This window comes from Antedon bifida, chromosome 7 (genome assembly GCF_963402885.1).
Source record: "Antedon bifida chromosome 7, ecAntBifi1.1, whole genome shotgun sequence".
Taxonomy (NCBI): Eukaryota; Metazoa; Echinodermata; class Crinoidea; order Comatulida; family Antedonidae; genus Antedon; species Antedon bifida.
Genome location: NC_136232.1, coordinates 15219870 through 15239037, shown reverse-complemented (window position 1 = coordinate 15239037; position 19168 = coordinate 15219870). Strand labels below are relative to the sequence as shown.

The window sequence follows — 19168 nt, the reverse complement described above, 5'->3', positions numbered from 1 at the left end:
GTTTCACAAGAAGTTACGCGCGCACGCGCATTTAAAATTTCAAAATGCGCAAAATTAATTTCTGATCAACTTTTTACGCGTTTCTTGTCATTTTTAGCATGTCAAAAATTCCCACGGGCGCGCAATTTTTTACGCGCGCGGTGCACACGTAGCGTTAAAAACATATTTTTTTCTCTTGAATTATATATTTCAAGCCTTTCCTAGTAATTTTGAAAACAATTTAGACCTTTTCCAGTTTAAATAACGCCATACGAACACGTTGAATTAGACAATTCGTGCGCGTTTTTTATGAAAAAGCTTAAAAAATCGTCAAAATTATGTCTTTTTTTAAACAGTCATAGTTTCTAAAGTAAACCGTTAACCGTTTATTTTTATTACAAAATCTAGAAGTTGATGAGTTGTAGATATCGGATCATGCATCAATAAGGCTAAAAAAACATTGTGACGTCATCGTATGGCCACACGAATGTAAAATATAGGATTTTTGTCTCTTTCGTTATTGCTCATCACATTCAATGGAGCGCATCACGCTTATCTGTATTCCTTTTTCTCCTACATTTATATATTGTGTAGGTCAATCAACTTTCTTTAGCATGAGATAAAAATATTTTAATTTTTATGACGTCATCATGCCTAAAAATTTTAATTACGTGGGTCATTAATTTCATCTTTACAGTAGATTAAAACGTTTTCTGGAAGCTATTGGATTGTAGATACGAATTCATGTAAACATTTTGCCAATCGGATGTTGTGACGTCATCATATGGCCAGTTGAATAAAAAAAGTCGTATTTTCATATTTTGCGTAATAGTTCATCACATTTAAAAGGGTGCGCATCTATATTTTACGTATTCAAATTTCTTCTACACGTTAATATGTTGTTCCTGAGATAATTTCCTTCTGAAATTGCTATCTAAGTGTTTCATTTTGATACCGTCGCCATGTTAAAAATTGGAATAAATGGCGGGTCCCGTAATTTCACCTATTCTACACTGTATGTAATATGTATACAGCTTATACTGTTTGCATGTATATACTATATGACACAAAATTGACAGAATTCAGCACTAACAGCATATCATATTCTTCAGTTCTTGTCATAATGCCATAATCTTTATCTGTGTGCAATGTTCCAACGTATGACGTGCACGTGGCGTTTGTCGTGGTGCGGATAACTAACTCGTCAAAGTGACGAGTTTCATGTCTAGTTTATATATAGATTGCATCCCTGCTCGATCTTTTTGCATTGGACAGGGGCATTTCTTTTGATTGTGATCCATAATAATTGGAAAATTTACTAAACGTTGATACGAACTGCTATTGACACTTTTGGTGGTGTACATGAATTAACTAAACAAAATTGAGGACCGATAAATGCGTAATTAGATACACAGGTGAGTATATATGTATGTTGATTGGATCATTCAACTGAAGTTTATGAGGCCAGCCAAAATATTTTACGTTAGCGTTACAGAATCTGATGAATATTGATGATATAACAATGTAAATTGGTTTGATTAAAGTGGTGGTGTAATCAGGGCTTTTCTTTCTGTTATTTTACATCAGTTCAAACAAAACAATTCATATAAAAATGAGCAGTTTCTGAGAAATCAGACAAATAAAAAATTGTTTGAAAATATCGAAAAAGCGCTATTTATTTTTTTTAGCAGTTAGGTGGTTCTCCTCAACTCTGCGATCGACAAAAAATGAAAAAAAGGTCACAGTACATGTTATGTCACGTCTCCTGTTGCTGCATGCTGTTGCATGGCCATGCTCGATGAGCTGACGAGACGCAAACATGTATTCTCGACAAACCATAATATTGACGACTACCAACCATATAACTTTCAATTCTATGTCTGTGTACTTTTATTTGTCAGAGTTTACAAATGTTACTCAAAAATGATATTGACACAACTTCTCCTGGGAATAGAATTTTAATAGATATGAATCAGGAATTAAAACACTGTTTTTTTAGGTAGATAAGAAACACACTAAATAGTAAATTTGAAGCATGCTTTGTGGTATTAAACTAAACTCTACTCTAAAAGGATCTTAGGAAATAGCTTCACAGTTGATTATAATCTTCTTGTTTAATCTGTTCTTGTTAATATAATACTTAATGACATTATCTCTAAAATGAAAGTGAATGGGAATAGCTACCTTTAAAATGAAACTTACTTATACTCAAAAGCAGTTTCAATAGCTAAAATATACAAAATATAGGATCATACATGTTCCTAGAGTCATGCAGATTTTTCAAAATTGTCTACGAAAAACAGTGTGAAATACTGAAAACCATTTTTCTCAAACCAAAGAAATTGTCAATCAATAAAATTGATTGTTTGTGAACTGACTGTAGGAAAAATCAGTTCTAATAAATGCTGTTCCGGTTTCGGTTTGCGCACATGTTTAACATGCTTATTAAATAATGGATACCCACTGCAATAGATTTAAAACAATTTTGGAATGTTGTTTTTGCAACAATGAGGCATGAAATGTCAAAAATTCAGAACTGCCAACTCTTTCAATAATTGTGCATGGTTCTTAGTCAATCTGCTATTAAGGTTACATTCACTCTTGTTTTTCATGGAACGAAATTAATACAACAGTGCTGCAGACAATGCAACAGTAGATCAAATCAGTTTGATTTCATGCATTAATAGGGACTTTACGAAACACAACGGTTAGGGGAGGACGACGAATATCCTGTATTCGCTAGAGCGTAAAATCATATACAGTCAACATAGCCATTGCGCGAAGACGACGACCGGCAGTCTCTCCCTATTTTGATCGAAACGTCGAGAAATTATTTTCCAGTGTAGTTGGACAGTCCTCAGAGACAACGTGACACTTCACATGGCACACACCAGAAAATGTTTAGAGGAAGGAATGTTTTGACCATTATTCTTTCATAAATTGATGGTATTTATTATACCTGGCTTATTCTGACAGCTAGCCTACAACAGACGAGACTATATATACTACCTGTCAGTGTCTGTCAAGTGCATGTGGGCTTGCATGTACCATCAACCAGGAAAGATTAGTGGAAGCCACCTTTTACGACACTGATCATTCGTTCGTTACGACAGTTCAAGGTACAAATTAGTGAACGATGCTTATGATATGAAAGTCATGTATCAACGATATTAACCTAACCAATCAAATTTACTCCTACATAATAACTATAATTATGACATTGCTTGTGATACGATCTGCACATACCCTAAATCTCATAGACTCTCTTTCCCCAGAAGCACTTTGGGTTGTCGAGCATGAACCTATAAATTAGTCGAGTTTACAAATTCTCATTTCTGTCAGCTGTAGTACTAAAGCTTCTCGTGTGGTATTAACTGCTTCTTAATGCTTACGTCCTCCGGAATATAATTGCCTAAAGGCCAGGCACGAAAAAGTTGTAAATTACTCAAAAAGAAACATAGTATATCCCTTCCCTACAATTTGTGACGTTTTGTAAAAATAATACAAATATATTACTTTAAAAACATTAAACCAGGTCATTCCTTGTCTTAAATGTACGTTTTATGGTAAATTATGATAAAAAGTGAGAAACATTGCACTACCTAAGTAGCTCGCGGCGAATGACCACTCGTGGATGGTCTTTAGGCCTAGCCTAGCTAGACTTAGTTTTGTAGGCCTAGCAGGTAAACATCGGTAACATACGAACATCGTACGCTAGCTATATACCTAGGCTGATGTTGTATAGTTTCTATTTTTGCCAGACTCTCTTGATACAAATTGGGGAAAACCCGGTATTTTCGCTGAATAGTTGCGAGTCTTTTTGTTTTGTTTTGGCCTCACGATCGATCGAAAAGTGGGTGAATTACAGAAGAAAAACAAAAATATCAATCCGCGCGCAATGCATTTTGGGACTTATAGCGGGCCGCTAAAATGATTAGAATCAACTTATTTTTCACATTTTTAACCGTTTAAAGACAAAAAAGTTATCTCAATAGGACCGTATAATATTTATTTTTACATTAAATGTAGTTTGTAACCTTAAATTAGATCTAAAAAACGTAGGGAAGGGGTCTTTAATTATTAGGTTAGGCTATAATCATAATCGTTTTCTCATTGGAGCTTAAATTTACATTGAAAAAGTACAGTATTATTTGTAGTATAGTACTGTAATACCATTCATATATTTACAGATCATATATAAATTCAGTTGGTCCTAAATTATTCTTCAATTAAGACAATTATTGGTTTAAATTAACAAAAAATACCAACCTTTATTAACAGATACTGTACAGTAGTTCATCTGCTGTATTACTGTATAACCCAAATTATAGTGATTGTTACCTACTGTGTTTAGCCCAACAACATAGCACTCAGTTAACAGAATTGGGGTTACACCAAGGTCAAGGTAAATCACATGTTGTGCTGAGGTATTTATTCCATTAACATAGAATATATTAAATATATTGTTAAACTTTAAAGTGGAGCTATACTTAGACTTTCTCGGCTTAGAATATAATTAAGTATGTTTAATTGAAAGTAATTACCGGTACATACAAAAATATGGCAATATTTTCTGAAAACTCATTCCTAAAAAAATCAGAAAATAATGTGTTTTAATACAGTACCCCTTTGGTGAATTAAGTGTCGAAAAATGGTGAATCAATTTTATATACACAATGAATGCAATTTATTTAGAATCAATGTACATAGAAAATTGTTGGTAATGAATAATTCATTAGAAAAATGATTTGATTGGTAAATATTTTATTAGTATTCATATTAATTAGTAAACAGTATCAGGCGTCCAATTACGGAAGTGGACAGCATACTAAGCCCCGCCCCAAGTAACATTTTAGATAAAAATGTTGGTATGTTTTATTTTACATCATGATCTGCACTTAATTAAATTGCTTATTAGTTTTAAGCTAGTCCTAGATAGTTCAGCGATATGAAAGCTGAGGCCTGACTGAAAAGCAATTATTCAGGCCCAGGGGTAGGCAGAGGTTGGGTGCCAGAACAAATTTCACTGCTGTAAGGCTATAGTACAGCCTAACCAAGCAGCATCAGTACATATCTAGTAGGCCTAGCTTTATTGAATGCATCCACATCTTTCTCAGATCTTGTTAAATTTGATATTTTAGTAATAAACTCATAGATAAATTAATAATTTGGTGGTCAATGCCATGATAGATGTAGCACCATGACAGGAGCAAAGACTGGTGTTTCAACATTTATAGAAAAAATGGTTCATGCACACTAAACCTTGCAGTTGGTGACACAATAAAAAAAACAGGAGTTATGAAGGATTGCCTTGACACTTGTTATGAACTAGTGGAGTTGATAACATTTTCTCCAAAAAGAGAAGCCATTTTGAGGGATTGGTTTATTGCTTTCGGAATTAATATTAAGACACACTGATAAACTGATTAAAACTCTGAAATGCTGAGGGTGTCTAGAAAACTCAGATCTCAGATATATCTGAGTTTTCTAGATCTAGAAAAGTCAGTTATATCTGAGATCTGAGTTTTCTAGACACCCCAATGCTGACTGTAAAAATACTTGAAAGTATCTGAGAAGGTAATGTCACTTTTGAGATGTTTTGGCAACAGTTTGAAGAGGAAAGCCAACTGGATGTCGATGAACCACAGGTAAAAAGAAAAGCACCACTATTCTAAAAACACACGCACTCCTACTACCACTGCCTAGCTCACTTTCCCCGTGTGTATGCTAACATCACCATTCTCGACACATTTTTCCATTTCAGTTAAATACCGCCCTGGTCTGTGTGTGCACGTGGTGTTCTTATTTACACCTCTGTGCAGAGGTTTTTTTATATGATATTTATTTATTTATTCTTTATTCTGCAGGCACTTTCAGTACTAGTGCACTGATTTTCAAATTAGTATAGTAATTGGAAATATAATAAAGTAAGGAAAAACAGTAATCAATATTATAAATAGAGAAAATATACACTAAAAACAGAAATAAATTTTAGAAAAGAAAACTTAGTTTAAATGTTGCGTATCAATTGTATTTTGGAATGACATACTTACAGTATGCCATCCTATGACATGAATTAAATATGTTTACAGTGCTGAATTGTACCTATTTTTTGTCATACAGCATATTACAGTATTTACAGAATACACTGTATATGTTTATATACAGTGTAGCATAGATGAAATTACGAGACCCATCTTTTAAATCCAATTATTAACACGATGACGTCATCAAATTGAAAGGTAACTATTTTAGAAGATAATTATCTAAATAAATACATTAATGAAAATGTGAAGAATTTTGGGCACGTAGAAGTGAGATGCGCTCTCTTTTAAACGCGATGAGCTTAAGAAAGAGATGAAACTCTGACTTTTTTAATTCAACTGGCGTCATAACATAAGATAGACAAAAATGATGACGTAATAACAATTTGTTTAACTCATGTGAAAGAAAATTGAGTTAGCAAGAACATATTAAAATCTAGGAGAAAATGGGATTGACTAGTCCAAAAGAGAGAAAAAATATATTTTTTAAATTCGAGTGACCATATGATGACGTCAGAACATCCTGTGGGTACAAATTTTACCTGATTGATATCTACAACTTATCAGCTTCCATACATTAAAAAAAATTGGGGTAACCAGCCATCCTGAGGAGCTATAACTGATTAAAAATAGGTATATTTTTGCACAAATGCATGTGCGTCGTTATTTTGCAATTAAAGTACATGAAAATCTACTACAGGTGGTATGAAAAAAAAAGTCAATTGCAAAAACCAGTTTTTACGCTTTGTACGAGCTGTGCGCACAAGCGTAAAATGCAAAAAATGTTGACAATTTTGAAATGCTCAAAATCACCTGATTTGAAATTTCAAATACGTATACTCGCATAATTTTTTACGTAGCACGCCATTTTTATCATGTCAAAAGTTGCTCCATATTATGAAGTACACTTTCGTTTCATTGAAAAATAATTTTTTGCTCAGAATTTATAAGCAACCATAACATTTCATAAAATCGCGCGTAACTTACGCATTTTCGGCGTACCGGATGATCAAATATTAATTTTGTGTTTTTCGATCAAAGTTTATTTATATTAGGTCGTCAAAAAATCGGCATTTAGGAAGGAGTTTCAAATTTACATTATGTAACATTTACCCCGCTTGGTCCTAGATCCGCCACTGAACCGTATCTTGTCTATTTCAGCTTTTATTAATTCTGGCAGCAACAAATGCAAATACAACAATTTTATTCATCTTTAATAGTTAAAAAAAGGGAAAAATAAGTTGATTTTAATATTTTAAAGGAACCGCTATAAATACTGGCATGAATCGTGCACAGATTAACATTTTTGTTTTGCTTCTGTGATGCACCCAGTAAACACATTTGACTAACTATAACATTTTTTTCTGTAGGTTAGATGCGTGTGTTCTGTAGATTGTTTGATCATTATTCACTCGTATGTCTAAAATTTCACATAATATAGTCATTAAAATGAGTCTAATGAATGCCAAAAAAGCTAATTTTTTTCAGAACCTCTAACTAACTCCAAGCCAGGGAGGCCCATGGTGGCCTCCTGGCCTCCAGCCTAATGTTACTCGCTTCGCTCGTAATCCATGTCACTGTCATGGCTACTGGCCTGTAAATTTAATAAACTAAATAAAACAAATTAATAAATTGTTATAAAACAAATAATGAATTTTTTGTATTCGTTGAATGGAGAATAATTAATTCAATGAAAAATTCACTGCTCTTTTTTTAACTCGACTCCTCATTAAAAATCAGCCAATTATTCAACTCATGAAATATTCTCACCATCCAACTCATAAACATTCATTGTGTGTCTCTCTCTAGTTCTTTGACAGCATTTCAAAATGCTACTAGTTGCAGAAGACAACCTTGATTTCCTCCAAACAGTGGTCATGAACAAATTTATAATATAATAAAAATAGACAAAGATCTTCCACCACAAGATAATTTTCAACATCTACTGTATTAGAATGATGTATAAGTAAGTTTATTCTGAAATGCTCTAAAATGCTAGAAGTAAAATTTGGGGGTAGGATTGCTCTTTTAGGCAAATCTACTCATAGGTTCTTATTGATTGCCAAGGAACCCAACCTAATAAGAAATCCTCTGAGTTGTATGTAGGTGCAAATTACACTGTCTGCTGTTAGGCTTATATGGCTTAACATCCATGTGTATTAGTTCACCAGAGAATTGCCTAATCTTGGTCATGCATTGCATATTTCCTTCCATATTTTTTACAAAAAACCACACTTCCTGACCAAATATTTTTTTAAAAAGGATACTGCCAACCTAATCGAAAAAAAAAACTCCCCAAAAAACAACAAAAAACATTGCCAATTTGAAAGCACATTTAGTACTATATTTTCAACTTGAACTTTCATTACCAGTTTTGACATGACATTTCCTACGTTCACGCTAAGGTCAAATTTGGTTTTGCGAAAGGTCGCTGATTTTTTTTTGCCAAATTGGGAATTCTTTAGCAAATACTGTATATAAAAACGATGAAAATTGTCAAATTGTTCGGTAAATAAATATTAAATGTGTAGGTTATTGTCTAGTGTTGTTTTTACCTTAAATTCATTAAAAATTTGTGATTAAAACATCAATAAAATATGACTGCAAGAATGTTAGGCCTACCAGTAAGGAATTTCCACCGTATGTGTGTGATGTTCACGAAATAAGCATCTACACACCTGCACGGTTTGTTTGTTTGTAATTATAATTACTGAGCATGCCTATTAATTATTATGGACAAATAGCAATTCTGAAAACAAACTCATTGTTAGCCGAGCATGTACAGTTACAGATAACACGATTTCCCGAACAGTCACAGTACAGTATTATGTAAGGCTTCGTGCTACCGTAACGGGAAGTTTTAATTTACTTGATTGATGCGAAAAAACATGTGTGATGGGCAAGTCATGCAATGTTATCTCTGTGTTGGTTGTCGGCAGCAATGTTGTGGCTAACGGAAAACTTTACAGTCAGTAATTTTGCAAGTTTTGCAAAGGATATCTTTTATTCTTTTTTAAATTGCCATTTTCGAAAACGTGAATGGCTAGCGTGAGTGTAGATTTCACTACAGACGTACTTTCATAGGCTAAGGATTAAATTCTTATTAGAAATTGACAATGCCACTGTCTAGTTCACATCCAAAGGCATTGCCAGATAGCAAAAATAAAATCATGCTGGTATAAACGACAATAAAAAAAACACCAACAATTGACTGGAGTTTATGCACATGGGTATATTTCACTGTTTTACAGGATGCAGACTAGGCCTGTAAAGATTTTACATTTCATATAAGTTAAAAATTTGTTCCAATTAAAGGAAATAAATGTCTATATGCGAATTAGGTATTACCTACAATGTGATCTTAAATTAGCAATTTATACAATTTTGTTAAAATAAATTTACCTTTACTATTAAAATCAGTACCCAAGTACTAATTCTGAATCAATCCATCAATCAATTATTTATTTTGCCAACTTATGATTTTATTTTAATTTTATAAAATAATGCCAGATGCGGGCAAAACATTGATTTGTCATGCATTCTAATAATTATCGATCTATAATTTCCTCTATGTATGATAATTTTTGGGATTTTTATTGTGCTACATTATTTTGTTAAAAATAAGCATTTTCTTGTCAGTTCAAATTACACAGTAAAATCCCTATTCTTTTGTACACAAATGTTGTAAATAAAGAGGCATTCTAAAACAATTAGGAAAAATAAATTGTAACTAGATTTAAATCGTCACTATACGAATTATAGGTTATACAGTATGCATTAAATTAAATAAAGTTAATTGATTTTTAAAAGATATATTGATTGATTGATTTTTGTCAGAATCTTTAATTATTTATAATATCCGAAAGATAGGATCTTGCTAACGCAAATACAGTAGCCGGTATCACAATCCGATCAAATATCCTTCTGCACATAACGTCATAAACCACCCTTGTTGCATAATAAAAATTTACTTTTTCTCTAGATTTCATTATAAATCATGCATAATCTATACACCAAGAAATAAAATACAAACAATACGGATATATAAAAAAATCTTATTTCATTCGTTTCCCAGTTGATTCTAGTAATTTTAGCCCATTTTAGCGGTCCGCTATAAATCCCAAAATGCATTGTGCGAATTGATATTTTTGTTTTTCTTCTGTAATTCACCCACTTTTTGATCGATCATGAGGCCAAAACAAATGTAAGACTTTTCAGCGAAAATACCGGGTTTTCCCCAATTTGTATCAACGGAGTCTGGCAAAAATAGAAAGACAATTAATGCAGCAACTATACAACGTCAGGCTAGGTATATAGCTAGCATACGATGTTCGTACGTTACCCATGTTTACCAGCTAGGCTTACAAAACTATATAAGCCTAGCTAGGCTAGGCCTAAAGACCGTCCACGAGAAGTCATTCGACGCGAGCTATTTAGGTAGTGCATTTTTTTTCACTTTTTATCATAATTTACCATAAAATGTACATTTAAAACAAGAATGACCTGGTTTATTGTTTTTAAATTAATAATATGTATTATTTTTACAAAACATCACAAATTTTAGGGAAGGGGTCTTTAACTTTAAAGGCCAGGTTCGGGCAAAAGATGTCTATTGATCATACATTCCAATATTTATCGATCTATAGTTTCCCCTATGTTTCATAATTTTTGGGATTGTATTTGTGTTACAAAAATTGTTGAAAATAAGCATTTTTTTTCAGTGAGGGATAGTTCAAATTACACAGTAAAATCTCTATTCTTTTGTACACAAATGTTGTAAATAGAAATTTTAAATTTCTAGTATTTTTATTTAACTTCCGAGTTTTATTTTCATGCTATAGCAAAAATTATCCACCATATATCTTTTTTCACCTTCTAGGGAGTCACCATACATTACATATGTAATTACCTAACTACTGAAAAAAGTCTTTCTGGTTTTTATAGCAGAATTTTGCCAAATTTTGTATTTGACTATTTTATGGGAAATTCATGTTTTTTTGTCTTGATTTCTATTACAAATATTTGATTTATGTACAATTAACCAGATATTATATTTAAAATTTATGCCTGTACCTGAGCTTTAATATATGAAAATTTTAAAGAAGGTTAATGTTAAGGCTTTAAGTTTTCATTTCGGTCCTAGAAAATGTCATAGTTTGTTTGTCAAAATAAACATTTTTTATTTAATATGCAATTAATGATGACGTAATCAACTTTTTTTCTCTTAATTTCATAAAAAATCATACATATGATACATATTCAAACATCCCTATAAAAAAAATAGGTGGAAGATCCGCACTGTATCAGGTAGTAACAGAAAACCTGAACAAAAACATACAGGCATGAGATAAAGATGATACTAAAAATTTCACTAATTTCCACATATATTTAGATAAAATGAAATGAGAATATCATATAATATAATAAATTTTAAACATAATCTATCAAATTAAAATTTAGCTTTTAGTCATCTTACACATTGCACATTATTGTGAAATATGAATTATACAATACTAAAAAATTGTGGCTAATTAATTACAATAGCTTAAGATTTTTATAACATAATGATTTGATATTGGTAGCCATATTATCAGATCAGTGTATTACCTTGCGTTGTTGTGAAACAGGATGTTAAATACTCAGAGTGTAGTAAAGAGTCCATGTTACTGCTAGCTCACTAATGATGTTTTCTAAACTGTTAATCATACCTTTCTAGTATTTTATACTGCTGTTGCCTAGAGACCTTGTACCTAAACCCATCTACTGCTAGGCCACACAGCACAAATGCCTTAAAAATACTATGAAATATAGCCTTGCTACTAAATGAAAGAGCAATCTGACCTTTGGTCAAGGTTATGACCTAGATTTTCTAGTGGAGTGTGAAAGGTCAAGAGGAAAACCTTCATCATCAATTATGTACTACAGTTGTTTATTGCCACTTATTTGTAATGACTTGTATGTAATGCAATGTAAATTAGCCATAGTTTAAAGGAGAAGAATAGAGGACACAATATTTCCGTTGTTCCCGTGTCTAGAAAACTAAGATCTAGAAAACTAAGATACCTTAAGTCTTAGTTTTCTAGACCTGATGAATGGGTGTCTAGAAAACTAACAACTTCCAAGATATCTTTGTTTTCTAGATCTAGACAATTTTTTAGTGGTTGGCTGTACTATTATATCAAGGGTTAGATTACTCTAATACTACCAATAGAGGGGCTTCAGATTGAGCCAGATGCCACCCGGAAAGGACATTATTGACACCATGTTTTTTTGAGTCCTTATAATAATAATTAGTTCATTCTTAAATAGCTTATATAACCATGCTCTCAATGCGCTGTACATAAATTAGTAATAATTCATATTTGAAACTGGGTTTTCGAGTTTAGAGTAGTACACTGTATCATGTGTATGAACAAAAAATTTCAGGTAAACATGCAACTCGTAATTCAAAATAGCCGCCAAATAGCTACATTTTACAAAAAATCAAGTATCAATTCAAACAGAAATTAAACCGTTAAATATGGTCACATACCCTTTATAAACTCGTCAAGCATATTTGTAAATAATACCATGCCTTCAATAGTAATACTAATATGGCAACCACAATTTTGGCAAAATGGCATTTAATATATTAAATTAAGATATTTCAAAATAACAAGTGTAAGTAAAACTAAATTATAATATAAAGTCTAGATTAGGATATCAGCGAAAACATGTCCTAGGCTGAATTGACGTATCAAAACCTGTAACTTTTTCATCATCGTTATTCAACTTTAACGATTTGAAAATTCAACGCAACTTAACGCAACTAGTCGTCGGCAGGAAAACAGGCTCTAGGTTATTGGCGCAAAAAAAAAACCAGTTTCAGCGATATATAGCAGCATGGACATGATGGTCAGTTTGACTGATTTCAGATGCCGTTTTAACATATTTATTCACTCGAATTATTTTGCACTATTGAAAAGCAGCATTATAACGTCAAGCTTATTTTAACTGGTTTCGGATGTATTAATAACGATATTAACAGCGAAGTACCAAGCAGGCATAGCCTAGCAAGGCCTATTTAGATTTTCGCCGTCATCGGTGTTCATCAGGCCGTGTATGTCAGCGGTGCATCGACACAGGGGCTAGCATTAGTAGTAGACAAGTACTAGACAAGTTAAACGCCTTGCAGAGTCACAGCTAACAGTGCTAGCTAACATTGTATTGATGATTACACGTTTTTTAAAAACGTGGAAGATTCGCTGTGATGTTTGGGCTTCAATCCAATGATTGAAAAAAACATGTAATATGAAAGGACTGGACAATAAATTAAATAAATAATAAAAAGTCGATTGGATATATACAATGTATAAAGAAAACTATTTATGGACAATAATAGACTAGGTCCAGTAGGCCTAAATCCATAATAAAAATAAGGCCTAGCCCAAAAAAAATATAGAAAATACAATTGAATTTATGTTTTTGACTTGTCTATTTTACTATAGAATAAACAACATACAGGCTACAGCTATTGCAGAACACTTTACTTTGAATATTAAAATCGTTTTTTTATTCCAATTTACGATATGCTGTGTTTAAAATGAAAATAACTTCACAAAAATGTAAACAACTTTTTATTTCCGCGCGTAGAGCGTATAACATCTAGTGCATTGACCAATAATGTTTGTTATTGCGATGATGCTCCATAGCAACAAAACGCAGTTCGCTGTTCCAGAAATACGAAGAACCGAATTTTCTGAAATTATGTCATAGTAAATCAAAGTTTTCATTGGTTCCTTCTTTAAACTCCACCCTAAAACTTCCATATATGGAATGTCAAGTGGATGAGCTTTATTTTGATGTGTGACCATTCAACATTGTGCAGCGAACTGGCGATCAAAACTCGGCCACTTTCAACTGAATTTACGCACAATTTTAGCGTAGATCGTGAATAAATTGTTAGGCTTGAGGAAAATACAAGTTTTTATAATTTTAATTAAATTTCGGGACTTTAAATCAGGTAGACGTATTCTTAAATAGTGAAATATTTCGAAAATGCAAAAACATGTAATCTGCAAGGGTAGTCGCTTTGGACGTATTTTGGCTGATTACGTGAATTTTGAAATGCCGACAAAGAGAGGGTTTTGCCAGATCGGGTCACATATTACGTGTATTTACTATTTAGTAACCACTTTGGTGCAGATAGATTATTACATACCGCAATGAGTCATAATTTTTTACTATATGAGTGACATCTTTAAACATTTAAAAAAATGAGTATATACTTTCAACATCAGTTTTAAGGTTAATATTAAGTTTATTATTTCGGTCCAAGAAAATGTCATAGTTTGTTTGATTGTCGAAATTAAAATGTTTTATTCAATATGCAATAATGATGATGTAATAAACTTTTTTCAGAAATAATGATATATTATCAATTATTTTTGTTTAGCAATCAGTAGTAAACATTTTGTGAACAAAAATATAATCATAAACTAAACTATAGTACTGTACATATTCCAGGGTAGGGGCGTTATTTTGGTAACTGACCAGTTTGCTAACTCCCAGTTCGCCAACTCCCAGTTTGCCGACTCCAGTTTGCTGAATCCCAATTTGCCGACTAGCTATGTAAATGGGTGCAAGTCGGCACACGAAAAACCCACATTGCCAACAAAGGTAAAACTATGAAAAATCGTACTTTAATTAATGGTTTCTATTGCTTAAGATATATATTTATTTTAAATACTTTTATTACACATCTATATGTAATAAATTATAAAATATGGTATTTATGTTTTAAATAAACAAGAAATATTTTTTACAAAAAACGCCGCTCACTTATATGGCACTTAGATATGGAACGCCGTTTACACAAGTTTTTGGCGATGATGAAATTGCATCGATGATAAAAATTGCGTCGATGAAAATTGCGTCGATGCAATGAAAATTGCGTCGATGTAATGAAAATTGCATCAATGAAAACTGCATCAATGAAAACTGAAAACTGCATCGATGAAAACTGCATCGATGTGATGAATTGAATTGATTATGAAAATTCCATTAATGGTTTTAATTCAATCAATGATGAAAATTACTACTTGGCCTACTAGTAAAGTAAATGATGTTAATAATGTTATTATGTTGCTAAAATTGACGGATTGAACTCTGTTTACGCAAGTTTTCATCGATGCAGTTTTCATCACATTGACGCAATTTTCATTACATCGTCGCAATTTTCATCGACGCAATGTTCTTCACATCGATACTATATTCATCGATTTGTTTTAGAATGTGTTATTTTAATTTCACATAATAGTTATTCACTTTAACCAAAAACTGGATTAAAAAAAATGTAATTAAAGCAAAAAATACTGTCTGTCAGACAATGGTTTTTTGTTAAAATTAAATGTTTCTTTTCTCTTTTTATAAGTGAAGTAATTATTTTCTTTGTTTAATAATTGTGAATACCTTGATTAAAATTGCAAAATTATCTAATTAAAGTCTGATTTTATTAATCTTCATTTTTCATGTTTATTTAACTTCATTCAAAGAATTTCAATACATTATTTTCCCTGTAACTGGACTGTCCTCGGAGACAACGCGACACTTCACAGCACATGCAAGAACATTTTTAGAGGAAGGAACGTTTTCACCATTATTCAATGATAAATTGATGGTACTATTATACCCGGCTTATTTTGACAGCTAGCCTACATAGGCCATCGGGTGAAAATCCTATCATTCAATCCCGTTCCGATTTAACAAGAATAGAATAACTTCTCATAATAATTATGTTTACTAGATTTAAAGTCGTCACTTTGACGAGTTAGTTATCCGCACCACAAATACCACGTGCACGTCATACGTAGGAATTTTGCACACAGAAAAGATTATGGCATTATGACCTGAACTGAAGAATATGATATGTTGTTAGTGCTGAATTCTGGTCTATTTTGTGTCATATAGGGCCTGTTTCTATTGTTTATAAATAAAGATCGCGTTGCAGCTCAATTTTTACTCCAATAAAACCGGTTCCGTCCATGTGCGACGTTATGAATGACGTCATTATATACACAACGATGCAGTTCGTTAGGCGGAAGTGCGATTGGATCTAGGTTATTAACTTTTAACTTAACTTTTTTTCGCGATCCCCAAGAATTGCATCCATTTCGTCATAGAAGGGGCAGGTAATCCTGTCATTATTACCTGAAACGTTTTTGTGGTCCTTGGGTAAAGTATAGGTAAGGCTACGTCGCACCCTCCGATATTGTCAAGTTGAACTCTTCTAGCTTTCACACGCTTTACAATATTCTTAAAAACATGTACGTTAGTGTTTCTTCCGCCTCCTGCAAGTACCCTCATCTTCTTCTTCTCCCTAAATATTACGAACCTCGTAATGGCATCGGTCCACATTTTTTAGTTAAATAAAATACTCACTATCTAGAGAAATAAAAATGACTGGGCCTAGGTCCTATCGCGCGGGTTGCGAGTTGACCGCAATTCGTCCCAGTGCAGCAGAAATCAGTTTTTGGGGTCAAATTGGGACCGCGATTGTGTTGCAGCTAAAAATTGCTCCACGGAAACCGGTTTTAGAACGGTTCTTTGCGATCGAGACCGCAATTAATTGGGGTTTTTGAAACCGTTTTTAAAATCAGTTCTTTTTTGTGGAGACCCATTTCTGCTGGCAAGAAAAAACCGTTCTTGAAAAGAACGGTATTCAAAACCGTATTTTCTGCTCAATAGAAACAGGCCCGTATATACAGTATAAACAGAATAATCTGTATACATATTACATACAGTTAGAATAGGTGAAATTTTTAACATGGTGACGGTATCCAAATGAAATTCACTAAGATAGAAATTTCGGAAGGAAATTATCTCAGCAACAACATATTAATGTATAGAAGAAATTTGAATACGTAAAATATAGATGCGTGCTCTTTTAAATGTGATGAACTATGACGCAAAATATGAAAAATACGACTTTTTATATTCAACTGGCCATATGATGATGTCACAACATCTGATTGGCAAAATGTTCACATGAATTCGTATCTACAATCCAATAGCTTCCAGAAAACGCTTTAATCATGATAATCACTTTTTATTCTGACGAGCTATAACAGATTGAAATTTATTGTAATAGATGAAAATAAGTGGAGCAGTAGCCTTCAACTATGAAGTTTGCTCCTTAAAATAGAAGAATAGAAGAAGACGTTATTTACATTTTTAGACATGGATGATGTCATAAAAATTAAAATATTTTCATGCGACCTAGACAATATGAAAATCTGGGGAGAAATGGAATACGGATAAAGCCTGGTTTCCAGTCGACATAAGAAATTCAAATTTCTTTACGATTACAATGTTTTTACATTGGAAATTGAAAATCGACTGGAAACCGATTGAAAAAAGCTACGACGCTCAAACGACGTAATACAAGTAGAAATTGTCGTAGTACAGGTGACTGAAGCTTCCATCTGTTACGTCGATATTCTGACAGGAAACCGGTTAATTTCTGGATGAACATGCCTTACGATGCGATTTTACACCTTACGATTACGCTTACGAAAGTTGACTTGAAGTCAACCAGCCAATCAGTGACGGGGATTATGTGACGTTGGCAAGCATCCAAAGCTTCCAAAGGTAAAATACAGTACAAAGAGGCAATGACGAAGTACTGTATATGGGAATATACATTATAAAATAACACATAGGCCTAAATAATATAAAGCACAATGTTACGAAATAGCTCTAAAAACTATGAAGTCTTGAAATAATGAATTTTAAAAAATAGAAATATGATAAAATGATGGGTAAAATAAGGCAGGTCGACACCAATAGGATAAAATGCTACTAAAATATCAAAAAATGTTAAAATATGGAAAGCTAGAATATAAAATGGCTCTCCAGTAAAGTCCGATGACATCAGAAAGTGGACCGATAAAGATCCCATATTATCTCATCTCAGACATTGTATATTGTATGGTAATTGGGGTAAGACTAACGTACATCTTGACTCACAAGATGAGTTCAAACACTATTTTAGACGTAAAGATGAATTAAGTGTACATGATGGGTGTTGATTGTGGGGGTCCCATATAGTGGTCCCTGCAAAGGGCCGCAACCTCATTCAAGGAATTACATGATTGTCACCCAGGGATAACCCTAATGAAAGCTATAAGTAGACAATACGTATGGTGGCCAGGTATTGATAATGAATTGGAAAAATGCGTTAGCACATGTACCAAAAGCACATGTACCAAATGTCAGGTTAACAGGAAGGCACTCAGAAAGATATTCGCCATTCATGGCATTCCTAGATCTTAGTGAGTGACAATGGGCCAACGTACACCAGCACTCAATTCAAGGAATTTACTGTTCGTAATGGCATCAAACATTATTTTAGCGCCCCTTTTAAACCCTCCTCTAATGGTTTAGCGGAAAGGGCAGTCCAAACAGTAAAACAGGGCCTTGCAAAGATGACTGAGGGTTCACTGCAAACCAAGGTATCACGAGTACTCTTTAAGTATCGGATTACCCCCCATTCAACAACTGGTATTCCACCCTGCGAGGCACTCGTGGGTAGAATGTTAAATTCACATTTGAGCATGGTACACCCAAACTTAAACGATAAAGTAAGGCTAAAGCAGGAAAGACAAAAATACCACCACGACCGTCACTCCCAAGTCAGGGATTTCGACATAAATGACAAGGTATTTGTTGTTAACTATGCCAGTGGGGATCGTTGGCTGCCTGTCGTAGTAGAGCTTAAGCAGGGCAGCAAAATGTACGATATACAGTTGGTAGACGGTAGAATTATGCGACGAGATGTAGACTAAATAAGACGCCGTTTATCCGTGGGGGAAGACGGTAGTGTTCGTCAAACTGAAAATTCTAGTGTTAATGTTTCTAGTATTAATGTTTCTAGTATTAATGTTGATAGTACTAATGTTGATGAAAATCTTGAAGATAGATTAACTGATCAAAATGATCATGTCAGCGTTAGCGCTGGTAAGAATGTCAACGAAAACGTTGTATCAACTGAGCAAAAGAATAACGAGAACTCAGTGATTGTTCGAAGATCCATGAGAAATAGAAAAGCCCCCAAAAGACTGGGGTATGACTGATTCATTCATGTTACTGTGTTAAAAAAGGTCACA

At 33.1% G+C, this 19168-nt stretch overlaps 1 protein-coding gene across 2 annotated transcripts in view; it reads right to left on the bottom strand.

The window, feature by feature from the left end:
- The window catches only part of LOC144849203 (nuclear hormone receptor E75-like), a 59356-nt gene that overhangs the window by 29696 nt on the left and 10492 nt on the right, over positions 1–19168 (bottom strand). The window contains exon 1 of one of the 2 annotated variants that reach the window (XM_078706254.1): positions 11631–12063. The exons of the other annotated variant lie outside the window; for it this stretch is intronic. Coding sequence (XP_078562380.1) covers positions 11631–11685 — 55 coding nt within the window. The 5' untranslated portion in view covers positions 11686–12063. Of the gene's footprint in view, positions 1–11630; positions 12064–19168 lie in introns of those variants that run through there. 2 annotated transcript variants of the gene reach the window in all.